Genomic DNA, 19,642 nt, shown 5'->3' with positions numbered 1-19,642 from the left:
TTAGTTGCAAGAACATACGGTGTCAACCAATTAAATCTTTCAAAGCGTTTCCGCGGTGTTACAGGCTCAAAAGAAGCACAATATAATAATCAACGATTACTGAGCAAGCAGCAATCGAGAACGCTTATAAAATGGATCAATCAACTCACTGAGCGCGGCCTGCCACCTACGAATTCCATGTTGGAGAACTTTGCAAGGGAGATATCTGGTAAAGAGCCTGGCAAAAACTGGGCCTCACGCTGGCTCAAGGCTCATTCGGATAAGGTCATTTCTCGCTATTCCAAAGGCCTCAATTCGGATAGAAAGAAGGCAGATTCAGCATACAAATACACATTATATTTTGAGCTTATTGGCCGGAAAATCGAGCAATATAACCTCACGCCAGACCAAATTTATAATATGGATGAGAAGGGCTTTATGCTTGGTGTAAGCACAAAAGAGCGAAGAATCTTTACCCGGCGCAAATATGAGCAAGGAGGATATAAGCAACACCTACAGGATGGAAACCGGGAATGGATAACTACAATTGGCTGTATTTGTGCCAATGGAACCGCTATATCGCCTGCTCTTATCTATATGGCCAAATCAGGTAATTTGCAGGATTCATGGCTTCAAGATTTTGATGCTGAGCAACACCGCTGTTTCTTTGCAACCTCAGAGTCAGGATGGACCAATAATGAGGTCGGATTCGCCTGGTTGGTCAATGTTTTTGATAAAGAGACCAAATCTCAAGCAAGCCGGGGATGGCGCTTGCTTATCCTAGATGGCCATGGCTCCCACGTCACAATGCGCTTTATTGAATATTGTGATAAAAATAGAATCTTATTAGCAATTTTCCCAGCTCATTCAACACATACTTTGCAGCCTCTTGATGTCGCTATTTTCTCACCTCTTTCTACGGCTTATACGGAGCAACTGAGGCGCTTTATAAACGATTGCCAGGGCTTCACCCGGCTTACAAAACGGGACTTTTTTAGGCTTTTTTTGGGCGAGTTGGGAGGCTACTTTTACAAGCGAGAATATACTCTCAGCGTTCAAGCATACCGGTTTATGTCCCTTCAATCCGGACCTCGTTATACAGAAATTTACTAAGAAAATCGAGAGCCGGCCCTCATCTAGCGATTCTGGAGCTTCAATTATTCCCGCTGAGGATTGGAGACGGCTTCGGAAGCTTGTACAAGGCGTTTTTGAGGATTTATATGATCAAAAAGCGATTCAACTCAAGGATACGGTGCTCCACCTTTCTACAGAGAATATTCTACTCAAAAATGAGATTGCAGGTCTACAAAGAGCCCTCATTCATTCGAAAAAGCGCTCAACCAAGGGGAGGGCTTTATTATTCGATATTCCTACAGAAAATGAAGGTGGAGCACTTTTTATGAGCCCGTCAAAGGTGCAGCAAGCGCGGGATAATATACTCAAAAAGGATGAGCAAGCCGCGCAGGAGCAGGCTCGTAAAGATGATAAAAAGCTTCAACAAGAGCTTACAAAGCAAGCCAAAGAGCAAGAAAAGGCTGAAAGAGCTCAAATCCGGCAAGAAAAGCAAGAACAGCGCCTGCAAGAGGCTACGGAAAAACAACGCCTTAAGGACGAGCAAGAACTCGCTAAGTTAGCTCATTTACAGCTTCAAAATGATGTTCTAGCAACTCCAAGTGCTCCAAAAAGAGCAAAAAAGCAAGTTTCCAAGCAAGTAAAGGTAAAAGCGCAGCCTGAGGCTCATACAGAGGATAATGGGGTGGTTGTTACTACAAATCGTAGGGGCCGCGCGATCCGGCCCCCTGCGCGTTTTCGGGACTAATTTTTATGCTTGTTCGATTCCTTATATCTTATTTAGTGCTACACCAGAAATTTATTATAATTTATTCTTATATGGTGTTGTAAAGCTTCAAAATATTTTATATAGTAACCCGTCAAAATCAGTCATCAGGTGGTTCTAGTCATCAGGCGGTGAAGGACGGTACTACTACGGATTGAACTGTTCGCTCAGCTTCGATTCGTACCTACCCCCAGCGCTCCGAACCACGCGCTGGAAACCTTGACAAGATGGCTCCAACTACGGACTACTCGAAAAGCTTCAATCCGACAGACAAGGATGCCAAAACCATTGAGAAATGCCTTATAGCCCGAATCGAGGATTACACCAATCTATATGACGAAGATTTATGGAATACGTTCCATGAAGACTTCGAAGCATGGACTGAAGAATCCCTTCGAATCGCACCTTTAAAGATTCTTATTCACCTACGTGATGCCCTCCGAATGAATGGTGTATACGTGACAAAAGGACGACAACACGCTGCTACTGCATTATCCGAAGCAATTGCTGAATCTGAGCAACATGAATGGACTGAAAATGAAGTTATATATCATATGCAACACCGCGGCACGTTCGACTCGCCAAATATTGAGCTCATGTACGGATCTACGATTCGCAGGCTTCAAAGTACGAACCCTGAAGCAGCACAACAGACTGCTCACTTTGAACAACTGGAAACGCCTTCACCACCTACGGCTACGCTACCGGGACCAATGACAAGACAAAGATCGCAGCTTCTACAGCCTCAAGAGGCAACACCGAGGGCACCTCTCACACAGCGATTTTACAACCCGACAACCCCCGGCATGACAACGACGTACGAGCCAACCGTACCCCCAACAACCCTGGGACGACAGGACGTCGAAGTATCGTATACGGAACAGAACCGACTATCGTATAACGCGAATATCGCCCACCTACGAAAAGCGTATAACGAAGAGATCAAGTACGGAGGAAGCGAGGACACGTTTGATATGTGTTACCGTATCTTTATGGAGCTTTGTGGAAGCACCGGCGTACACACTACCGAAGCAATAAGACAAGCTTTTTGGATTATGCTGAAAGGTGACGCACTACAGTTCTACTTCGACAATATAGAAAAATGGACTCAGCTACGAATTAATCCTGTAATAGCTGTCAAGAACAACTACGAAAACGAAGAACACCTACGGCACGTACAAGAGCAATGGGATACAATGACGTTACCATATATTGTAAGCAAGAACCCAGAGAAATCAATCTCTGAATGCCTCGAGCTCATGCTACAAGACCTACGTCGGCTCTACAACAAGCTTCGCCCACAGGTTCGAAATGACGTTACGTATCACGCAAAGTTGATATCAGCTACTCGCCTCGTCCCTGCATGCCATGCCGCTACGGGAAAGCCTTCACCGACTATTCCTGGCCTTGTAGAGGACCTACGGTCAAGTGTTAGCCAGTACGAAGATACGAGGCAAGCCGCGGCACAGCACCCTACCGAAGCGTACTATACAGACCGTCGCTATCACCGCCGACAATCACGATCACCGTACCGAGGCCGTTCACTATATCAGAACCAGCAGCAATACGGTGACCGCAGGCGCCGCAGCTCCTCATGGAACCACTCACCAAAAACGTGCAACGTTTGCAAGAAGGTTGGATGCTGGTCAACTAATCATACCCCAGAAGAGCGAGAGAAAGCCCTACAGCCGTACATGGACCGCGTGAAAGCGTACCTCACCGCTAAGGAAGGACAACCCCCAGCAGCTATGAATCAGGACAGCCCGGACGACGACGAAGAGTTCAAAATGTTCCTCGCAGGCGTGGACGCATCTAGCAGATACGAAACGCAGGATTATAAGAGCAAAGGACAGTCATATGCTGTCAATTACTTTACGATTGCTAATCCAGAGCACGAAGAATACTCTAAATCGCTCACTAATGATCTTGCCAACCGTTCCGCAGCTCATTTTCTTCAATCAAGGCTACGATCCGGAGTCAACCTGAGGCTGCCTAAAGAAGGCACTAATACAACATCTAGAGACGTTGCCGCAACGGTAGACACACCGTACGACACTCTCCCAGTGCTACCCCAGTATTCTTTTCTTACCGAGCCCCGTTATTCGACAAACACGTTTATAGGAGTCCTAGTTGACACCGGCGCTGCAGAACACTCTACAGCCGGATACCCCCAATATCTTGCTTACCGGAGAACCGCTAGGAATGTCATACTCGATACCTCTACGGCAGGACAGGCAGCTATACGATTCGGACCAGGTGAATCAATTAAGTCTATTGGCTCGATCGACGTACCGACCCCGGTCGGCGACGTACGATTCCATATCATTGAAGTAATGACACCGTTCCTACTCTCAATCAAGGACATGGATCGACTAGGCATCTATTTTGACAATACGAAGAACGTTCTCGTTGGACCGAAGCCCGGTATGACAACGCCAATCTCACGACGCTTCGGTCATCCATTTCTTATATGGGATCACTCGCTCAAATCGTACTTAACTGAATCTTTTGACACCGATACGTGCTTCCTCACGGAAACCGAGCTACGCCGCCTACATCGCCGATTCGGCCACCCGTCAGTCGAGAAGCTTCGAAAACTGCTCGTACGCGCTGGCCACGATGTCGATACCGAAGCACTAAAGCACATACGAAAGTTCTGCCACCATTGCCAAATCTACGGCCAATCCCCCGGTCGTTTTAGATTCACGGTACGGGACGATGTCAGCTTCAACCATTCAATTATTGTCGATATTATGTATATTAACGGAAAACCGGTGCTCCATGTCGTTGACGAAGCTACGCGCTTTAACGCCGCACGTTGGCTCGAGAACATTTCAGCAAAAGCAACATGGACCGCACTACGGATTATGTGGATCGATACGTACCTTGGCCCCCCTGATTTCATTGTTACCGACGCCGGCAAGAACTTCACTAGCAAAGAATTCTCACGAGACGCTTCGTCAATGGATATAATCGTTACTACCGTACCTGTCGAAGCCCATTGGTCAATTGGCGCTGTTGAACGATACCATGCCGTACTTCGCCGCTCGTACGAAATCATGAAAGAAGAACTGCCCGATATCTCCACCGAAGCAGCCTTACAAATGGCTGTAAAAGCTGTCAATGACACCGCAGGCCCAGATGGCCTTGTGCCGACCCTTCTCGTCTTTGGTGCCTACCCACGAATGACTGAATATGACCCCCCTGCACCTACGATTACTCAACGCGCCGCCGCGGTCAAGAAAGCAATGACTGAGATTCGTAGGATACGTGCTCAACGCCAGGTCACCGACGCTGTCAACACCAGAAACGGACCATCGTCAACAGCCGTACACCGTCTTCCTCTCAATTCGGACATACTCGTATGGAGAGAAGGGAACACCGGATATGCAGGAAAATGGACCGGACCGTACAAATTACTAGTAATGAGCAACGAAACGTGCATAATCGAGCTTCCAAATGGACCGACCCCATTCCGGTCAACAGCTGTCAAACCGTACTACACTGAGATCGACAAAACGAAAGACGAAGCCAGCCCCGATAAGACCACTACTGAGGACCGCACCCCAGATGAAGAAAACGAACCTATACCGCATGAAACAATTCCTCCACCACCTGCGGTCGTGATCCCACAATACGAACCCGAAGCAAGCAGCTTACAGCGCCCCCAGCGAGATCGCCGCTTACCTACACGGTACAGAGAAGATTACATGTAGCATACGTTCCTAGGCGAATTCACGAAGGAGCATGAAGACGAATCACGTCACCAATTTGCAGCTACCGTACTAGCCCGATTCGAAGGTTCACAGCAGAAAGAGATCAACGGTTTGCTAGAACGGGGTGTATTCGAATACGCTCAAGAAAAAGATATACCACCGGGCACGCGTATATTTACTGCAAGATTCGTTAACGAAGTGAAAAATAACGGCACCGACAAAGCCTTTGAGAAATCGCGGCTCGTCGTACAAGCCTACAACAATGAAGGCAAGGAGTACGTACTAACGCAGTCACCGACAATACAACGAGCCAGTCAACGTATCATTCTCTGCTTCGCTACGATCATGAAAAACGTACGTTGTTACATTCGCGACGTCACACAGGCCTATATTCAGTCAACAACGAAGCTCAATCGTGACTTCTATATACGGATCACACCAGAATTAGCACAATATTTTCCCGGAGGTACATTTCTCAAAGTTGTGAGACCTCTTTACGGCATACCCGAAGCAGGCAATCACTGGTTTCGTACGTATCACAACCACCATACGGAAAATCTCAATATGGAAGTGTCCACCTACGACCCGTGCCTCTTACACTGCTCTGATTCGAAGCAAGGATTTGGTATTGTCGGCATGCAAACCGACGATACACTAATCGTTGCGAACGACACCTTCGCAGCACGTGAAGAAGAAGAGATCCGACGTGCGAAGATTCTCTGCAAGCCCCGTGAACAGCTAACAGCCAATAATCCGCTCAAATTCAATGGTGCGGTTGTTACAGAGACCGCCCAGGGCATTACCCTCACCCAGAAACGCACCTGCAGCCATATTCGGCCCGTACAGGATCAAGCCGCGGATACTACGAACTCACGTGGCAAAGTACGAAAAGATGCCACACCGCACGAACAATACGTTGCTCAGCGAGCTCTTGGTGCGTATATAACTTCAATGTCACAACCCGAAGCTTCATTTGATCTATCGTACGCAGCACAAGCTACGGATCCACAAAAAGACGATATCAAAGCCTTGAATAAACGGCTACAATGGCAAATTGACAACCCCGAGCGAGGACTACGATTCGTCAAACTAGACGTACAGACCCTACGGCTTATCGCATTTGTCGACGCTTCATTTGCAAATAATAAGGATTATTCTTCACAACTCGGCTACGTTATCGTACTAGCAGACGAAGCAAATAACGCGAATATCCTTCATTGGTCATCTACGAAGTGCAAGCGAATCACACGTAGCGTACTCGGCTCAGAAACGTACGCACTAGCTAATGGATTCGATGCTGCAGCTGTAATCAAGTCAACTCTTACGCAGCTACTCCATCTCACCGAACCACTTCCGCTTATTGTTTGCACCGATTCGAAGAGCTTATATGAATGCCTCGTCAAGCTCGGCACCACACACGAGAAACGCCTTATGATCGATCTCATGTGCCTCCGCCAATCGTACGAACGACAAGAGATCACGGAGGTCAGATGGATTGATGGCAACAGCAATCCTGCCGACGCCATGACAAAGAGCAAGCCGTGCCACGCTCTACAAGAGCTTATTGATACGAACAAGCTACGTATCAACGTTGACGGATGGGTGGAGAGATCAGTTACGACGCGCAGCCCCGAACCGAAGGCTGTAAGATTCGCTACACTATTGGAATCACCGAAGCAGTAGCCGTACGGCCAGATGCCCCGATTCGCACCATTCCTTTGCTATTTTCCCATTCTCTTCAACATGTCTATCCATTCACTATATGCCTGTTTACCGAACCAGATTATATGTCGTTCGCTACGTTTTTCCTTTTTCTAGAGAGCTGCCAGTGTCGGAATATCGATCTCACGATTCAGCGCTACTGCGATCAACGCGTAGCGAACGTATCGCGCACCGGTACGGGATTACTATATCCCTAGCGCCCCCGGAGCAACCCCGTATATAGCTAGCTAGGCACCCCCAAGCCCCTACGGTTTTGGGGGTCAGTCGTTTATATTGAATATTTGTGCTTATAAGCAGGCTCACCACGTAGGGCAGTTGGACCGCCCTTGCTCCCTAATCTATGCTTCGTGATACGGATTATAGCTAAACCAACAGTATATAATATAAAATATACGGAACAGGAAGGACTGGATATATAAGGACACTCATTCACCATCATGTATTTAGTTCTTCATAGTTCTTTGACATAAGTCACTTGAATACAACAGTGAGAGTCAGCAAGGCATTCATACTCGTACGGGCACCAGGCTGTACGGGGGATCTCTTCTATCTTAGTTACATTTAAGACTTCCAGACACAAGTTCGACTATTGTTACTTCGTTCACTCAAGCCACTCTATCGACGATTATCAAGGAACCTTTGTGTGGTTCAAACCAAGCCTAGCGTACCTCGACACAACGCTGTTTAACTAAGACAGATCCAGGTCCGTGACATCTACACACAATTATGTAAGGCCACCTGTGCCAGATAATTTTCCCTCTTAGGTAGACACATAATACAATACATTACAGCGTCCCACTCAAATTCTCATTTATCTATTCTCTAATTTGTCGTGTCTTAGACAGTCAGACAATTATTAGCGTGTATTATCTGGATAAGATTGTTCCAAAGTCCTACTTAGTATTATTTCTTTTTCTAATGCCTCGGTATAGGCGACCTATTTATAGTGGTTATTCTTAACGGGTATTATAAGCTATCTTAAATCTTGTGTTAAGAACTTTTGATACTAGGCTATTAAGCCTATTATATAAATATCGTTACTAGTATTTATAAATAATAATATTGATTAATTGTACAGTAGTAAGAGTAATATAAAAGGGACTAATGCCCTATAAGCTTCTTAATCTTTCTAGACTGTAGTTGCTGTTATTATCTATCTATAAGCATAAACAAAATGTATAGTTTACTTAGTATCCTTGCCACTATTAGTGGTCTTTCTTCCTTGGCCGCTGCTAATGGCCGCGTCGGTATTTATAATAACTGCCGGTTCAATGTGTTTCTCTGGACTGATAACCATATGGGGAGCCAAAATCTAATGCTGACGCCAGGAACCCACTATATTGAACCTAGGCATCGGTCTATTGATGGTGTAGACTTCGCGATTACTATCACACCAGATGGTCTTTTAAACTGTGCACCTCAAACTCACTTTCGCTATAACTGGCACGAAAACGAAGTCTTTTACCTAATGTATAATTTCTATGGGGATCCCTTGTATGACCACCCCATCATTCTCACCCCTATACGCCCCGAAGGCCTTTATTGCACACATATTAGCTGGTTTAATGGTTTTCCACGAGGTGGCCGCACATACCTTTATAAATGTGGAGAGAACTCAGATCTTGCTCTAAAGCTTTGTGGGGGTAATCCTCATCCCCTAAACGATGATCTCGATTTGCAGACGAAACAATAATTTCTATATGGGCACGAAGCGTGTTGCATGCTGTAAGGCCGGAAAATGAATGGCAATGCGGACCCTAGTGGATATATGGGGGTCAGATTTTTTTTCTTAAATAACCCTGTACCCTATCGTCAATTGGAATCTACCCAGATCCCAATTAGACCCGCACTGATTGGCCCACCAGAGGAGGATTGGAGACTTAGGGTTATCTCCTCTAGCGCATGGAATAACGTCTGGAGGTGGAAAAGATACTGCGTAATATGTAAAATTTAGGCAGCGAGTTGTCGTAAACCGGTGCTTCACAAGCGTCTAGATCGGAGTAAACTCGTCACTGAACGGCGGTTCGGTGGTATTCTGCTTAGGAAAGGGCAGGTGGCCAAAGTAATAAACAAGATAGCCTTAGTTAACTAGATCTATGAGCAATAGTATACTCAAGGTTAAACAGTTAATTCAAGACGATAGAGTAAAACTAAATACATGGTAAATGAATGAGTGTCCTTATATATTCCATCGTTAACATAGCCATCAGAGCCATGCTCTCTTATTAGGGCTCTGTTGGCTCTGTTCTTGGCGAACATATCCGTCATAGCCGACCATTAGCAGTATACGCACTGGACTTCAACACAACGTAAAGGTCAATCAACACCAAAAATTGTCTAATGGTAGAAATAGTGATTTTCCACCTACTTCTACAATGTGAAAAAGAAATACCTATTTCGTGTACGGCTATCCAGTTGTTACGAATCAACCTGCATGACGCTAAAAGACACTATCGCGAGAAAGGGAAGGCTCACTTTGGTATGAACTTGTACCGGATTAACTGAGAACCAGTCACTGGCAATAAGTGAAATCTGGATACTGCGGTATGGAACACGCACCAAAGGTCACGTGAAGATATGAATAATATACCATTATCTTAGATAAGATAAAGGTATACAGAATAACACGATATCATTGGAAGAATATCGTATACTTTATACTTGCTACTTTGTAGGAGTATACGATATACGATATACGGAACGTGAGGGGTTGGATATATAAGGACACTCTTTTACTATCATGTATTTAGCTCTTCATAGTTCTTTGACATAAGTCACCTGAATACAACAGTGAGAGTCAGCAAGGCATTCATACTCGTACGGGCACCAGGCTGTACGGGGGATCTCTTCTATCTTAGTTACGTTTACCGTCCTTCACCGCCTGATGACTAGAACCACCTGATGACTGATTTTGACGGGTTACTATATAAAATATTTTGAAGCTTTACAACACCATATAAGAATAAATTATAATAAATTTCTGGTGTAGCACTAAATAAGATATAAGGAATCGAACAAGCATAAAAATTAGTCCCGAAAACGCGCAGGGGGCCGGATCGCGCGGCCCCTACGATTTGTAGTAACAACCACCCCATTATCCTCTGTATGAGCCTCAGGCTGCGCTTTTACCTTTACTTGCTTGGAAACTTGCTTTTTTGCTCTTTTTGGAGCACTTGGAGTTGCTAGAACATCATTTTGAAGCTGTAAATGAGCTAACTTAGCGAGTTCTTGCTCGTCCTTAAGGCGTTGTTTTTCCGTAGCCTCTTGCAGGCGCTGTTCTTGCTTTTCTTGCCGGATTTGAGCTCTTTCAGCCTTTTCTTGCTCTTTGGCTTGCTTTGTAAGCTCTTGTTGAAGCTTTTTATCATCTTTACGAGCCTGCTCCTGCGCGGCTTGCTCATCCTTTTTTGAGTATATTATCCCGCGCTTGCTGCACCTTTGACGGGCTCATAAAAAGTGCTCCACCTTCATTTTCTGTAGGAATATCGAATAATAAAGCCCTCCCCTTGGTTGAGCGCTTTTTCGAATGAATGAGGGCTCTTTGTAGACCTGCAATCTCATTTTTGAGTAGAATATTCTCTGTAGAAAGGTGGAGCACCGTATCCTTGAGTTGAATCGCTTTTTGATCATATAAATCCTCAAAAACGCCTTGTACAAGCTTCCGAAGCCGTCTCCAATCCTCAGCGGGAATAATTGAAGCTCCAGAATCGCTAGATGAGGGCCGGCTCTCGATTTTCTTAGTAAATTTCTGTATAACGAGGTCCGGATTGAAGGGACATAAACCGGTATGCTTGAACGCTGAGAGTATATTCTCGCTTGTAAAAGTAGCCTCCCAACTCGCCCAAAAAAGCCTAAAAAGTCCCGTTTTGTAAGCCGGGTGAAGCCCTGGCAATCGTTTATAAAGCGCCTCAGTTGCTCCGTATAAGCCGTAGAAAGAGGTGAGAAAATAGCGACATCAAGAGGCTGCAAAGTATGTGTTGAATGAGCTGGGAAAATTGCTAATAAGATTCTATTTTTATCACAATATTCAATAAAGCGCATTGTGACGTGGGAGCCATGGCCATCTAGGATAAGCAAGCGCCATCCCCGGCTTGCTTGAGATTTGGTCTCTTTATCAAAAACATTGACCAACCAGGCGAATCCGACCTCATTATTGGTCCATCCTGACTCTGAGGTTGCAAAGAAACAGCGGTGTTGCTCAGCATCAAAATCTTGAAGCCATGAATCCTGCAAATTACCTGATTTGGCCATATAGATAAGAGCAGGCGATATAGCGGTTCCATTGGCACAAATACAGCCAATTGTAGTTATCCATTCCCGGTTTCCATCCTGTAGGTGTTGCTTATATCCTCCTTGCTCATATTTGCGCCGGGTAAAGATTCTTCGCTCTTTTGTGCTTACACCAAGCATAAAGCCCTTCTCATCCATATTATAAATTTGGTCTGGCGTGAGGTTATATTGCTCGATTTTCCGGCCAATAAGCTCAAAATATAATGTGTATTTGTATGCTGAATCTGCCTTCTTTCTATCCGAATCGAGGCCTTTGGAATAGCGAGAAATGACCTTATCCGAATGAGCCTTGAGCCAGCGTGAGGCCCAGTTTTTGCCAGGCTCTTTACCAGATATCTCCCTTGCAAAGTTCTCCAACATGGAATTCGTAGGTGGCAGGCCGCGCTCAGTGAGTTGATTGATCCATTTTATAAGCGTTCTCGATTGCTGCTTGCTCAGTAATCGTTGATTATTATATTGTGCTTCTTTTGAGCCTGTAACACCGCGGAAACGCTTTGAAAGATTTAATTGGTTGACACCGTATGTTCTTGCAACTAAACTAATATTAGGCTTTTCGTCCGGCTTCAAGGAGCGTAACGCTTCAAGTGCGAGCTCATATGAAGCCATATTGGTTGATATATCGCGCTTTGAATTATTCGCGATTTTTCGCGATTTCTACAAAAATCAGTCATCAGGTGGGTCTAGTCATCAGGCGGTGAAGGACGGTAAGACTTCCTACTCTGATCGACCTATTGTTACTTCGTTTACTCAAGTTACCTCTACGACGACTCAAGGAACCTTTGTGTGGTTCAACTATCTTAAAGTATCTCGACACAACGCTGTTTAACTAAGACGGATCCAGGTCCGTGACACCAGTGTTGAAAATGTAGACTTTCACTCGATTTTTGTCTCAGTTTCTCAGACTATAGCTGGTCACGTGGCAGATTTTCTGCCGGCGCTAGTCCTAATTGGAAGCGACGTGAATCAAAAACAAAAAAGCATCACGTAAGCGGTTCACCGCCCACGTGATTGGTCACGAAGTGACCATGCCTTTTTTGGATTGGTCTGAGAATCTGAGACAACTCGATTTTGCGGATACGGCTGCTTAGTGTTGGAAGCCTGCTAATATGACCGAGGCTAATCTCAAAACGGTCAGGACTTTCAGCCAATAAGAGGCTGTAAAATGTATATTAGCATCTTGGCAAATACCCACGATAAAGGGGAAAGAACGAGTAAAAAAAAGGGCGACGTGGGGGCCCAACATAGTCAACAACAAGGACACATCGACTCACATATCAATTTTGTATGGTAACCTATGTTACCCGTTTACTAGCATATACGTGGATTCCAACACTTAGTCAGGTCTGTGCCAAAACTAAACCGCTTTCGGAATATTTGCCAAAACTAAGCCAATTTCAGTAAATTAGGGTTATAAAAGGGCTTCAAGCCAATTCGACCAGTAAAACAACCCGGAACCAACCTCCCTAATTTATTTCATTATTCATTCACATAAGTTGTCTATGCTTCAGATCATACGATTGATCATTCATCTTTCATAATCTCAACATAGAACGCCTCTTGATTCTTTGCCATGCAGCATGGCGCCAACGATAGAATCTTCAACTACAGTCCTGAACCCGACCGAGGAATTGGCGAAACGACTAAGCGATCAGCTTATCCAACATCACGGTTGCTGTTCCAACTGTCATCATCAGGGTCAAGAAGAATATGAAGAAGAACATGAACAGTATTAAAGACTACAGCAGTATCTTGATCACTTCGACGCGGGAGGATCATTTCCCGATGTTCTCTCGGTCAATCGCCTGGCCAAGAGAGAGGATCGGCTGGCAGATCAAATTCCCGTTGAACGGAAGGAGATCTATAATGATGTTCCCACCGCTCGCTCCAGCAGCAGTCGCCCACTTTATATCTACCTAGCTATGGAAGACCGGCAGCCGACATCCACCTTAATCATATTTAATATTGACAGTGTGGTTGGTTTTCCCACCAGTCTAGCCATCGCACAACAAGGGATTCACTGGCATCCTACCTAAATGCCTATTTCCGATCTGCAATCCAGTCTATACCTCAATCCTATTCCGGTGCACTATAAGGACCGTCATGGGCATGCCCACATGGTACGACAGCCCGTTCACTAGGTTCCTCACTATACATTTAGTCGACTGGCTGGCTTTGAAGAGATATCACTGTACCTCCTCTTCCCGCAGCTGTATCTAGAAGATTAACAATGCAGCCGCCTACAGGATAAGGATTTTAAGAAGTGGATAGATAAGGTTCTTCTCCTAGTAATCTACCATCACCAGCTGAGCTCGATGGTTCAACACTACTTATTGAGCTATAATCACAGCATATCTAATGCCACGGCTCGTGGGGTCGAGCTCTGGGCTCAGCGAGTAGAATCCACCACTCAGCAGCAGCTGCTGCATTACTTTATCCTACTAGAATCTCTCCATCCGATCTAGGAAGATATCTTACACTGGATCGACTGGCCTGGATTACGTCAGTTTTAGAATATTCAGATCCTTCTATAGACTAAGAACCTGAAGACGATGACTAAGGATTGGACCTAGCAATAGATGATGCAGCGGTTCTATAGGTTTTGGGAACATGCCGTGGACCTCTCGTACACCTCGGCCAATTTTTATTTCGATATCGGAAAAGAGGTCTGTCCGGCCAGCCCCTCATACATCGCTATAGAGGGGGAGCCGACGGAGGAAGAGGATGCCGCACAGATATTAATATAGAAACAATGCTGCTTAGATTTATATACAGCCTGGATCTAGAGTGTATATAGGCCAAAAGAGGACGGACATCACCGGGTATTCTATCCCTTGAGTCTTTTGTATGACACGGGGAGCATCACGTTCGAAACACATTTAAACTCACGGAGTCGCCAGGCTGGCCTGCTCTATAGCCAGTTCTACTCCAGTGTCAAGGAGATCTTTACCGCGGGCAATGTGTATCCTTTCACCAACACCACACTGGAAATATTAGCCTTGGATCCGCAGTTACGGAAGACCTGGCAATCTGTCGGAGGTGGCTTGAGTCATGATCCCGTCGCCTTGATGCGGGCATATCTCTACACCAAGGCACGGTGCCATTGAGCCCTGACCGGATCTCCACGGAACTCATTTGGCACCCGGGAAGAGCACCGCGTGTCGCGACGACTGTTGGATCACATCGACTAAGAGTTTCGACGTCGGAATGTTTATCAGAAGACATTCACGAGTGGAGAGACTGCGCGGCCGTATTACTGCTATTCGATATCCACTATAAGTCGCTGGTTCCAGTAGAATATCAATAAGTTCTGTGTCGGGTTCGAATCGGTATATAGTTTCCATGACCACCACTTCGTCACGTGGGAGCACACTCGCATGATGCTTATGTTCCTTCACTGTTTACAGTTTTCCTATTCTACCGGCCTAATCTAGCAGGTTAGGGGATGTTGGCATGACGTCCGGGTGCAGTCTGACGTCAATCGGCCCGATGGGATCCAGCGGTGGGAAGGATTGGGATTCTGTGATCAGATAGCTTAATATGGTTATGCGTGGTTTCTCGACAAGGTGGATTAGTCTACCATGACCTTCCGGCAGCCCTTTGCGCAGTATATAATGTTCAACAACCCTTCGATGCAAGCCGCGTATTATACTCGGTATCGGCAAGTTCGAGATGTTCGGGTTGATTTTATCCGCGTAGATTAAGTATGTTAATAGATGATAGAATTCAGTGCTGTGCCTACTTACCAGGACTATCTAGAAAAGTACCTTCGTCAGCTCTATCTATATACCTTTTGTAAAGACGTCTTTGCACAGATCCGGCTATTTCTGCAGAAAGAAGCCGTTGAGGCGGCCTTGGCTAGGGAGACTCCCCTATACTAGCCTAGTGTAAATAAGGCGCTACAGGAACAATATCGTTCACTATATCTAGCGACTGGGAATCGGCTAGCCGTGAAAAGAATTGATATGCTCTTTACTTAGCTGTGGGAGTGGAAAGATGGCCGCTTTAAGCGGAAAGGATGGAGTGAGAAACTATATCGGATGCTTTATCGAAAGAGTTTCGAGGCTATTGCCCTGGTTCGTGGAAAGAATGCGGCACGGGCCTGGAAGCAGACCGTCTATCTCTTCTTACTTCGCAGCCACTGGCTTCTTCTATACTCACAGAACGGTAGTTTCATGCGGAAATCTAAAGAGGCTGGACGAGTGATGTGGTGGGGTAGCGTTTACCACAGACTTGATAACTACTATCAACGACTCGCTCAGTACGGCCCTCTCCCCCAGCCATTTCCAGCGTCCTCGATCAAGCATCACCCGGACCGGTATTGGCGAGGATCCTCCTCCGTTCTAGGATATATAGACTATACCGTTCAGCCTAAACAACGCTTAGTGCATCACTCCGACGCAGAAAAATATGAATAATTGCTAGACCTCCAGAGAAAATTCAATAACCATCCTTCTATTATCACTCCATCGGCTCCCCGGATCTATGAAATTCAGCGCATTATTCACGATCCACAAAAGACTTGGGCGCCAATGGAAACCTAGAATATGGAGACTTGCAGTATACAACTACGCAAAGTATTGGAGGAACAGGATCTTCTCCACCATCATGGATACCATCTTCGTGCTCGGAGAAAGAACCGACCGACTGTTTACAACGATTCTAACTCCTCTCCCGAAGTGGGTGACATCTCTGATAAGGATGATATAACATCAGATGAAGAGTCCTTAGGAAAGCGGCAGTTGCGACAGATTGACTATATCCAGAAAATCGAGAAGCAGATGTATCATAATATCCGCCAGAGTCGAAAGAAATCCCCTCAGCATCCTCGACTTTATGCGTCTATGATTAAACTATATGCGGCTTTACTTCAGCGGCTTCCTCATCATCCTAGGTCAATTCTACAACTACTCAATGTGAGGGAGAAACATGGGAAGGAAAACCGATCTATATCCACTCTAAAGCATTCAACTATGATGTAGCTGGCAGATCGTTATATTGTTATTGAAAAGTGGCTACATTTCCTTAAATGGATCCGGTTTTGTTCCTAGTGAGCGTAATTGTATCTATATATATCCGTGCTCAACAATCGAAACGGCACAGGATATACGGAGTTAAATTCAACGTGGAGAGATATGGTTGAATACCAGCAGTGGAATAATACAGATAGAGCAGTCCTACTATAAGATATAATCATCAATGTACTCGATTATCCGATTTATACAAAGTGATTAGCATAATGTGATGAACGATTGCTGTCAAGGCCCAGTGTTACGGGCTAGTCCCGCCTAATGCGCACTGTAAGGGCATATTAAAATAGAAAACATAACATGAAGAAAAGAAGGAAAGAAAACAACAAGATTCTCAGCTCGTACATGCAGTTCATATAGGGATAAGGAGCTCGCTGGTTCGGTCAATTCCTCCGTACGTTCAGCACCGTCTCGGTGCTTGTGAGGGAACTTCGTGTGCCATTCCCGTATGTTCGGGGCTTGCTCGGTAACGTTGGTACGGCCCTGGGAATAGTATCCCGGATGCATTTCCCAAGGGTGTTATCCTTAGGTGTCATGCTCAGCGCCTGTCCGGTACTCGGGAATATCTTCACGTGTCGCACGTTCTCGGTGAGGGCTTGACTGCCCGAACCTATTTCATATGAGGTCAGCTCATAACAGTCACGCTGGGAACGAGGGCGAGCCTTTCTATTTATACCTTTGAGGACAAAGGGCTTCAGAGAGGGGGAGTGATGTTACGAAACCAATCACCTGCATATGCTACGCGATATAAGAAACAGACCGGAAGGAACGATTGGACAACAGAAACGGAAAACCCAAGAAAGATACCGTCCTTCACCGCCTGATGACTAGACCCACCTGATGACTGATTTTTGTAGAAATCGCGAAAAATCGCGAATAATTCAAAGCGCGATATATCAACCAATATGGCTTCATATGAGCTCGCACTTGAAGCGTTACGCTCCTTGAAGCCGGACGAAAAGCCTAATATCAGTTTAGTTGCAAGAACATACGGTGTCAACCAATCAAATCTTTCAAAGCGTTTCCGCGGTGTTACAGGCTCAAAAGAAGCACAATATAATAATCAACGATTACTGAGCAAGGAGCAATCGAGAACGCTTATAAAATGGATCAATCAACTCACTGAGCGCGGCCTGCCACCTACGAATTCCATGTTGGAGAACTTTGCAAGGGAGATATCTGGTAAAGAGCCTGGCAAAAACTGGGCCTCACGCTGGCTCAAGGCTCATTCGGATAAGGTCATTTCTCGCTATTCCAAAGGCCTCGATTCGGATAGAAAGAAGGCAGATTCAGCATACAAATACACATTATATTTTGAGCTTATTGGCCGGAAAATCGAGCAATATAACCTCACGCCAGACCAAATTTATAATATGGATGAGAAGGGCTTTATGCTTGGTGTAAGCACAAAAGAGCGAAGAATCTTTACCCGGCGCAAATATGAGCAAGGAGGATATAAGCAACACCTACAGGATGGAAACCGGGAATGGATAACTACAATTGGCTGTATTTGTGCCAATGGAACCGCTATATCGCCTGCTCTTATCTATATGGCCAAATCAGGTAATTTGCAGGATTCATGGCTTCAAGATTTTGATGCTGAGCAACACCGCTGTTTCTTTGCAACCTCAGAGTCAGGATGGACCAATAATGAGGTCGGATTCGCCTGGTTGGTCAATGTTTTTGATAAAGAGACCAAATCTCAAGCAAGCCGGGGATGGCGCTTGCTTATCCTAGATGGCCATGGCTCCCACGTCACAATGCGCTTTATTGAATATTGTGATAAAAATAGAATCTTATTAGCAATTTTCCCAGCTCATTCAACACATACTTTGCAGCCTCTTGATGTCGCTATTTTCTCACCTCTTTCTACGGCTTATACGGAGCAACTGAGGCGCTTTATAAACGATTGCCAGGGCTTCACCCGGCTTACAAAACGGGACTTTTTTAGGCTTTTTTTGGGCGAGTTGGGAGGCTACTTTTACAAGCGAGAATATACTCTCAGCGTTCAAGCATACCGGTTTATGTCCCTTCAATCCGGACCTCGTTATACAGAAATTTACTAAGAAAATCGAGAGCCGGCCCTCATCTAGCGATTCTGGAGCTTCAATTATTCCCGCTGAGGATTGGAGACGGCTTCGGAAGCTTGTACAAGGCGTTTTTGAGGATTTATATGATCAAAAAGCGATTCAACTCAAGGATACGGTGCTCCACCTTTCTACAGAGAATATTCTACTCAAAAATGAGATTGCAGGTCTACAAAGAGCCCTCATTCATTCGAAAAAGCGCTCAACCAAGGGGAGGGCTTTATTATTCGATATTCCTACAGAAAATGAAGGTGGAGCACTTTTTATGAGCCCGTCAAAGGTGCAGCAAGCGCGGGATAATATACTCAAAAAGGATGAGCAAGCCGCGCAGGAGCAGGCTCGTAAAGATGATAAAAAGCTTCAACAAGAGCTTACAAAGCAAGCCAAAGAGCAAGAAAAGGCTGAAAGAGCTCAAATCCGGCAAGAAAAGCAAGAACAGCGCCTGCAAGAGGCTACGGAAAAACAACGCCTTAAGGACGAGCAAGAACTCGCTAAGTTAGCTCATTTACAGCTTCAAAATGATGTTCTAGCAACTCCAAGTGCTCCAAAAAGAGCAAAAAAGCAAGTTTCCAAGCAAGTAAAGGTAAAAGCGCAGCCTGAGGCTCATACAGAGGATAATGGGGTGGTTGTTACTACAAATCGTAGGGGCCGCGCGATCCGGCCCCCTGCGCGTTTTCGGGACTAATTTTTATGCTTGTTCGATTCCTTATATCTTATTTAGTGCTACACCAGAAATTTATTATAATTTATTCTTATATGGTGTTGTAAAGCTTCAAAATATTTTATATAGTAACCCGTCAAAATCAGTCATCAGGTGGTTCTAGTCATCAGGCGGTGAAGGACGGTAATTGGACTACATAAATCACGTGACCAAAGATATACTCGAAACCACAAAGACACCGATAAGATACGAAGTATATCTTATGAAGGAACGTAATTGGATAGTATATTATATACTTGCTATGGGATACTCAGGAATGAGTATAA

The 19,642-nt window shown here is 45.2% G+C and overlaps 2 protein-coding genes across 2 annotated transcripts; both read left to right on the top strand.

Annotated features, from left to right (window-relative positions):
- Window positions 1-3,075: 3,075 nt before the first annotated feature.
- On the top strand, window positions 3,076-5,532 carry EYB26_002347 (uncharacterized protein; the record flags this gene model as incomplete). Its single annotated transcript, XM_054261652.1, has 1 exon — window positions 4,684-5,532. The coding sequence occupies one exon, from the start codon at window positions 4,684-4,686 to the stop codon at window positions 5,530-5,532; it is 849 nt and encodes a 282-aa protein (XP_054117627.1).
- Window positions 5,533-6,096: 564 nt separating this feature from the next.
- On the top strand, window positions 6,097-7,215 carry EYB26_002346 (uncharacterized protein; the record flags this gene model as incomplete). Its single annotated transcript, XM_054261651.1, has 1 exon — window positions 6,097-7,215. The coding sequence occupies one exon, from the start codon at window positions 6,097-6,099 to the stop codon at window positions 7,213-7,215; it is 1,119 nt and encodes a 372-aa protein (XP_054117626.1).
- Between the last annotated feature and the right edge of the window lie 12,427 nt (window positions 7,216-19,642).

This window comes from Talaromyces marneffei, chromosome 1 (assembly GCF_009556855.1).
Source record: "Talaromyces marneffei chromosome 1, complete sequence".
Taxonomy (NCBI): Eukaryota; Fungi; Ascomycota; class Eurotiomycetes; order Eurotiales; family Trichocomaceae; genus Talaromyces; species Talaromyces marneffei.
This window is presented reverse-complemented; position numbering and strand designations above follow the sequence as displayed.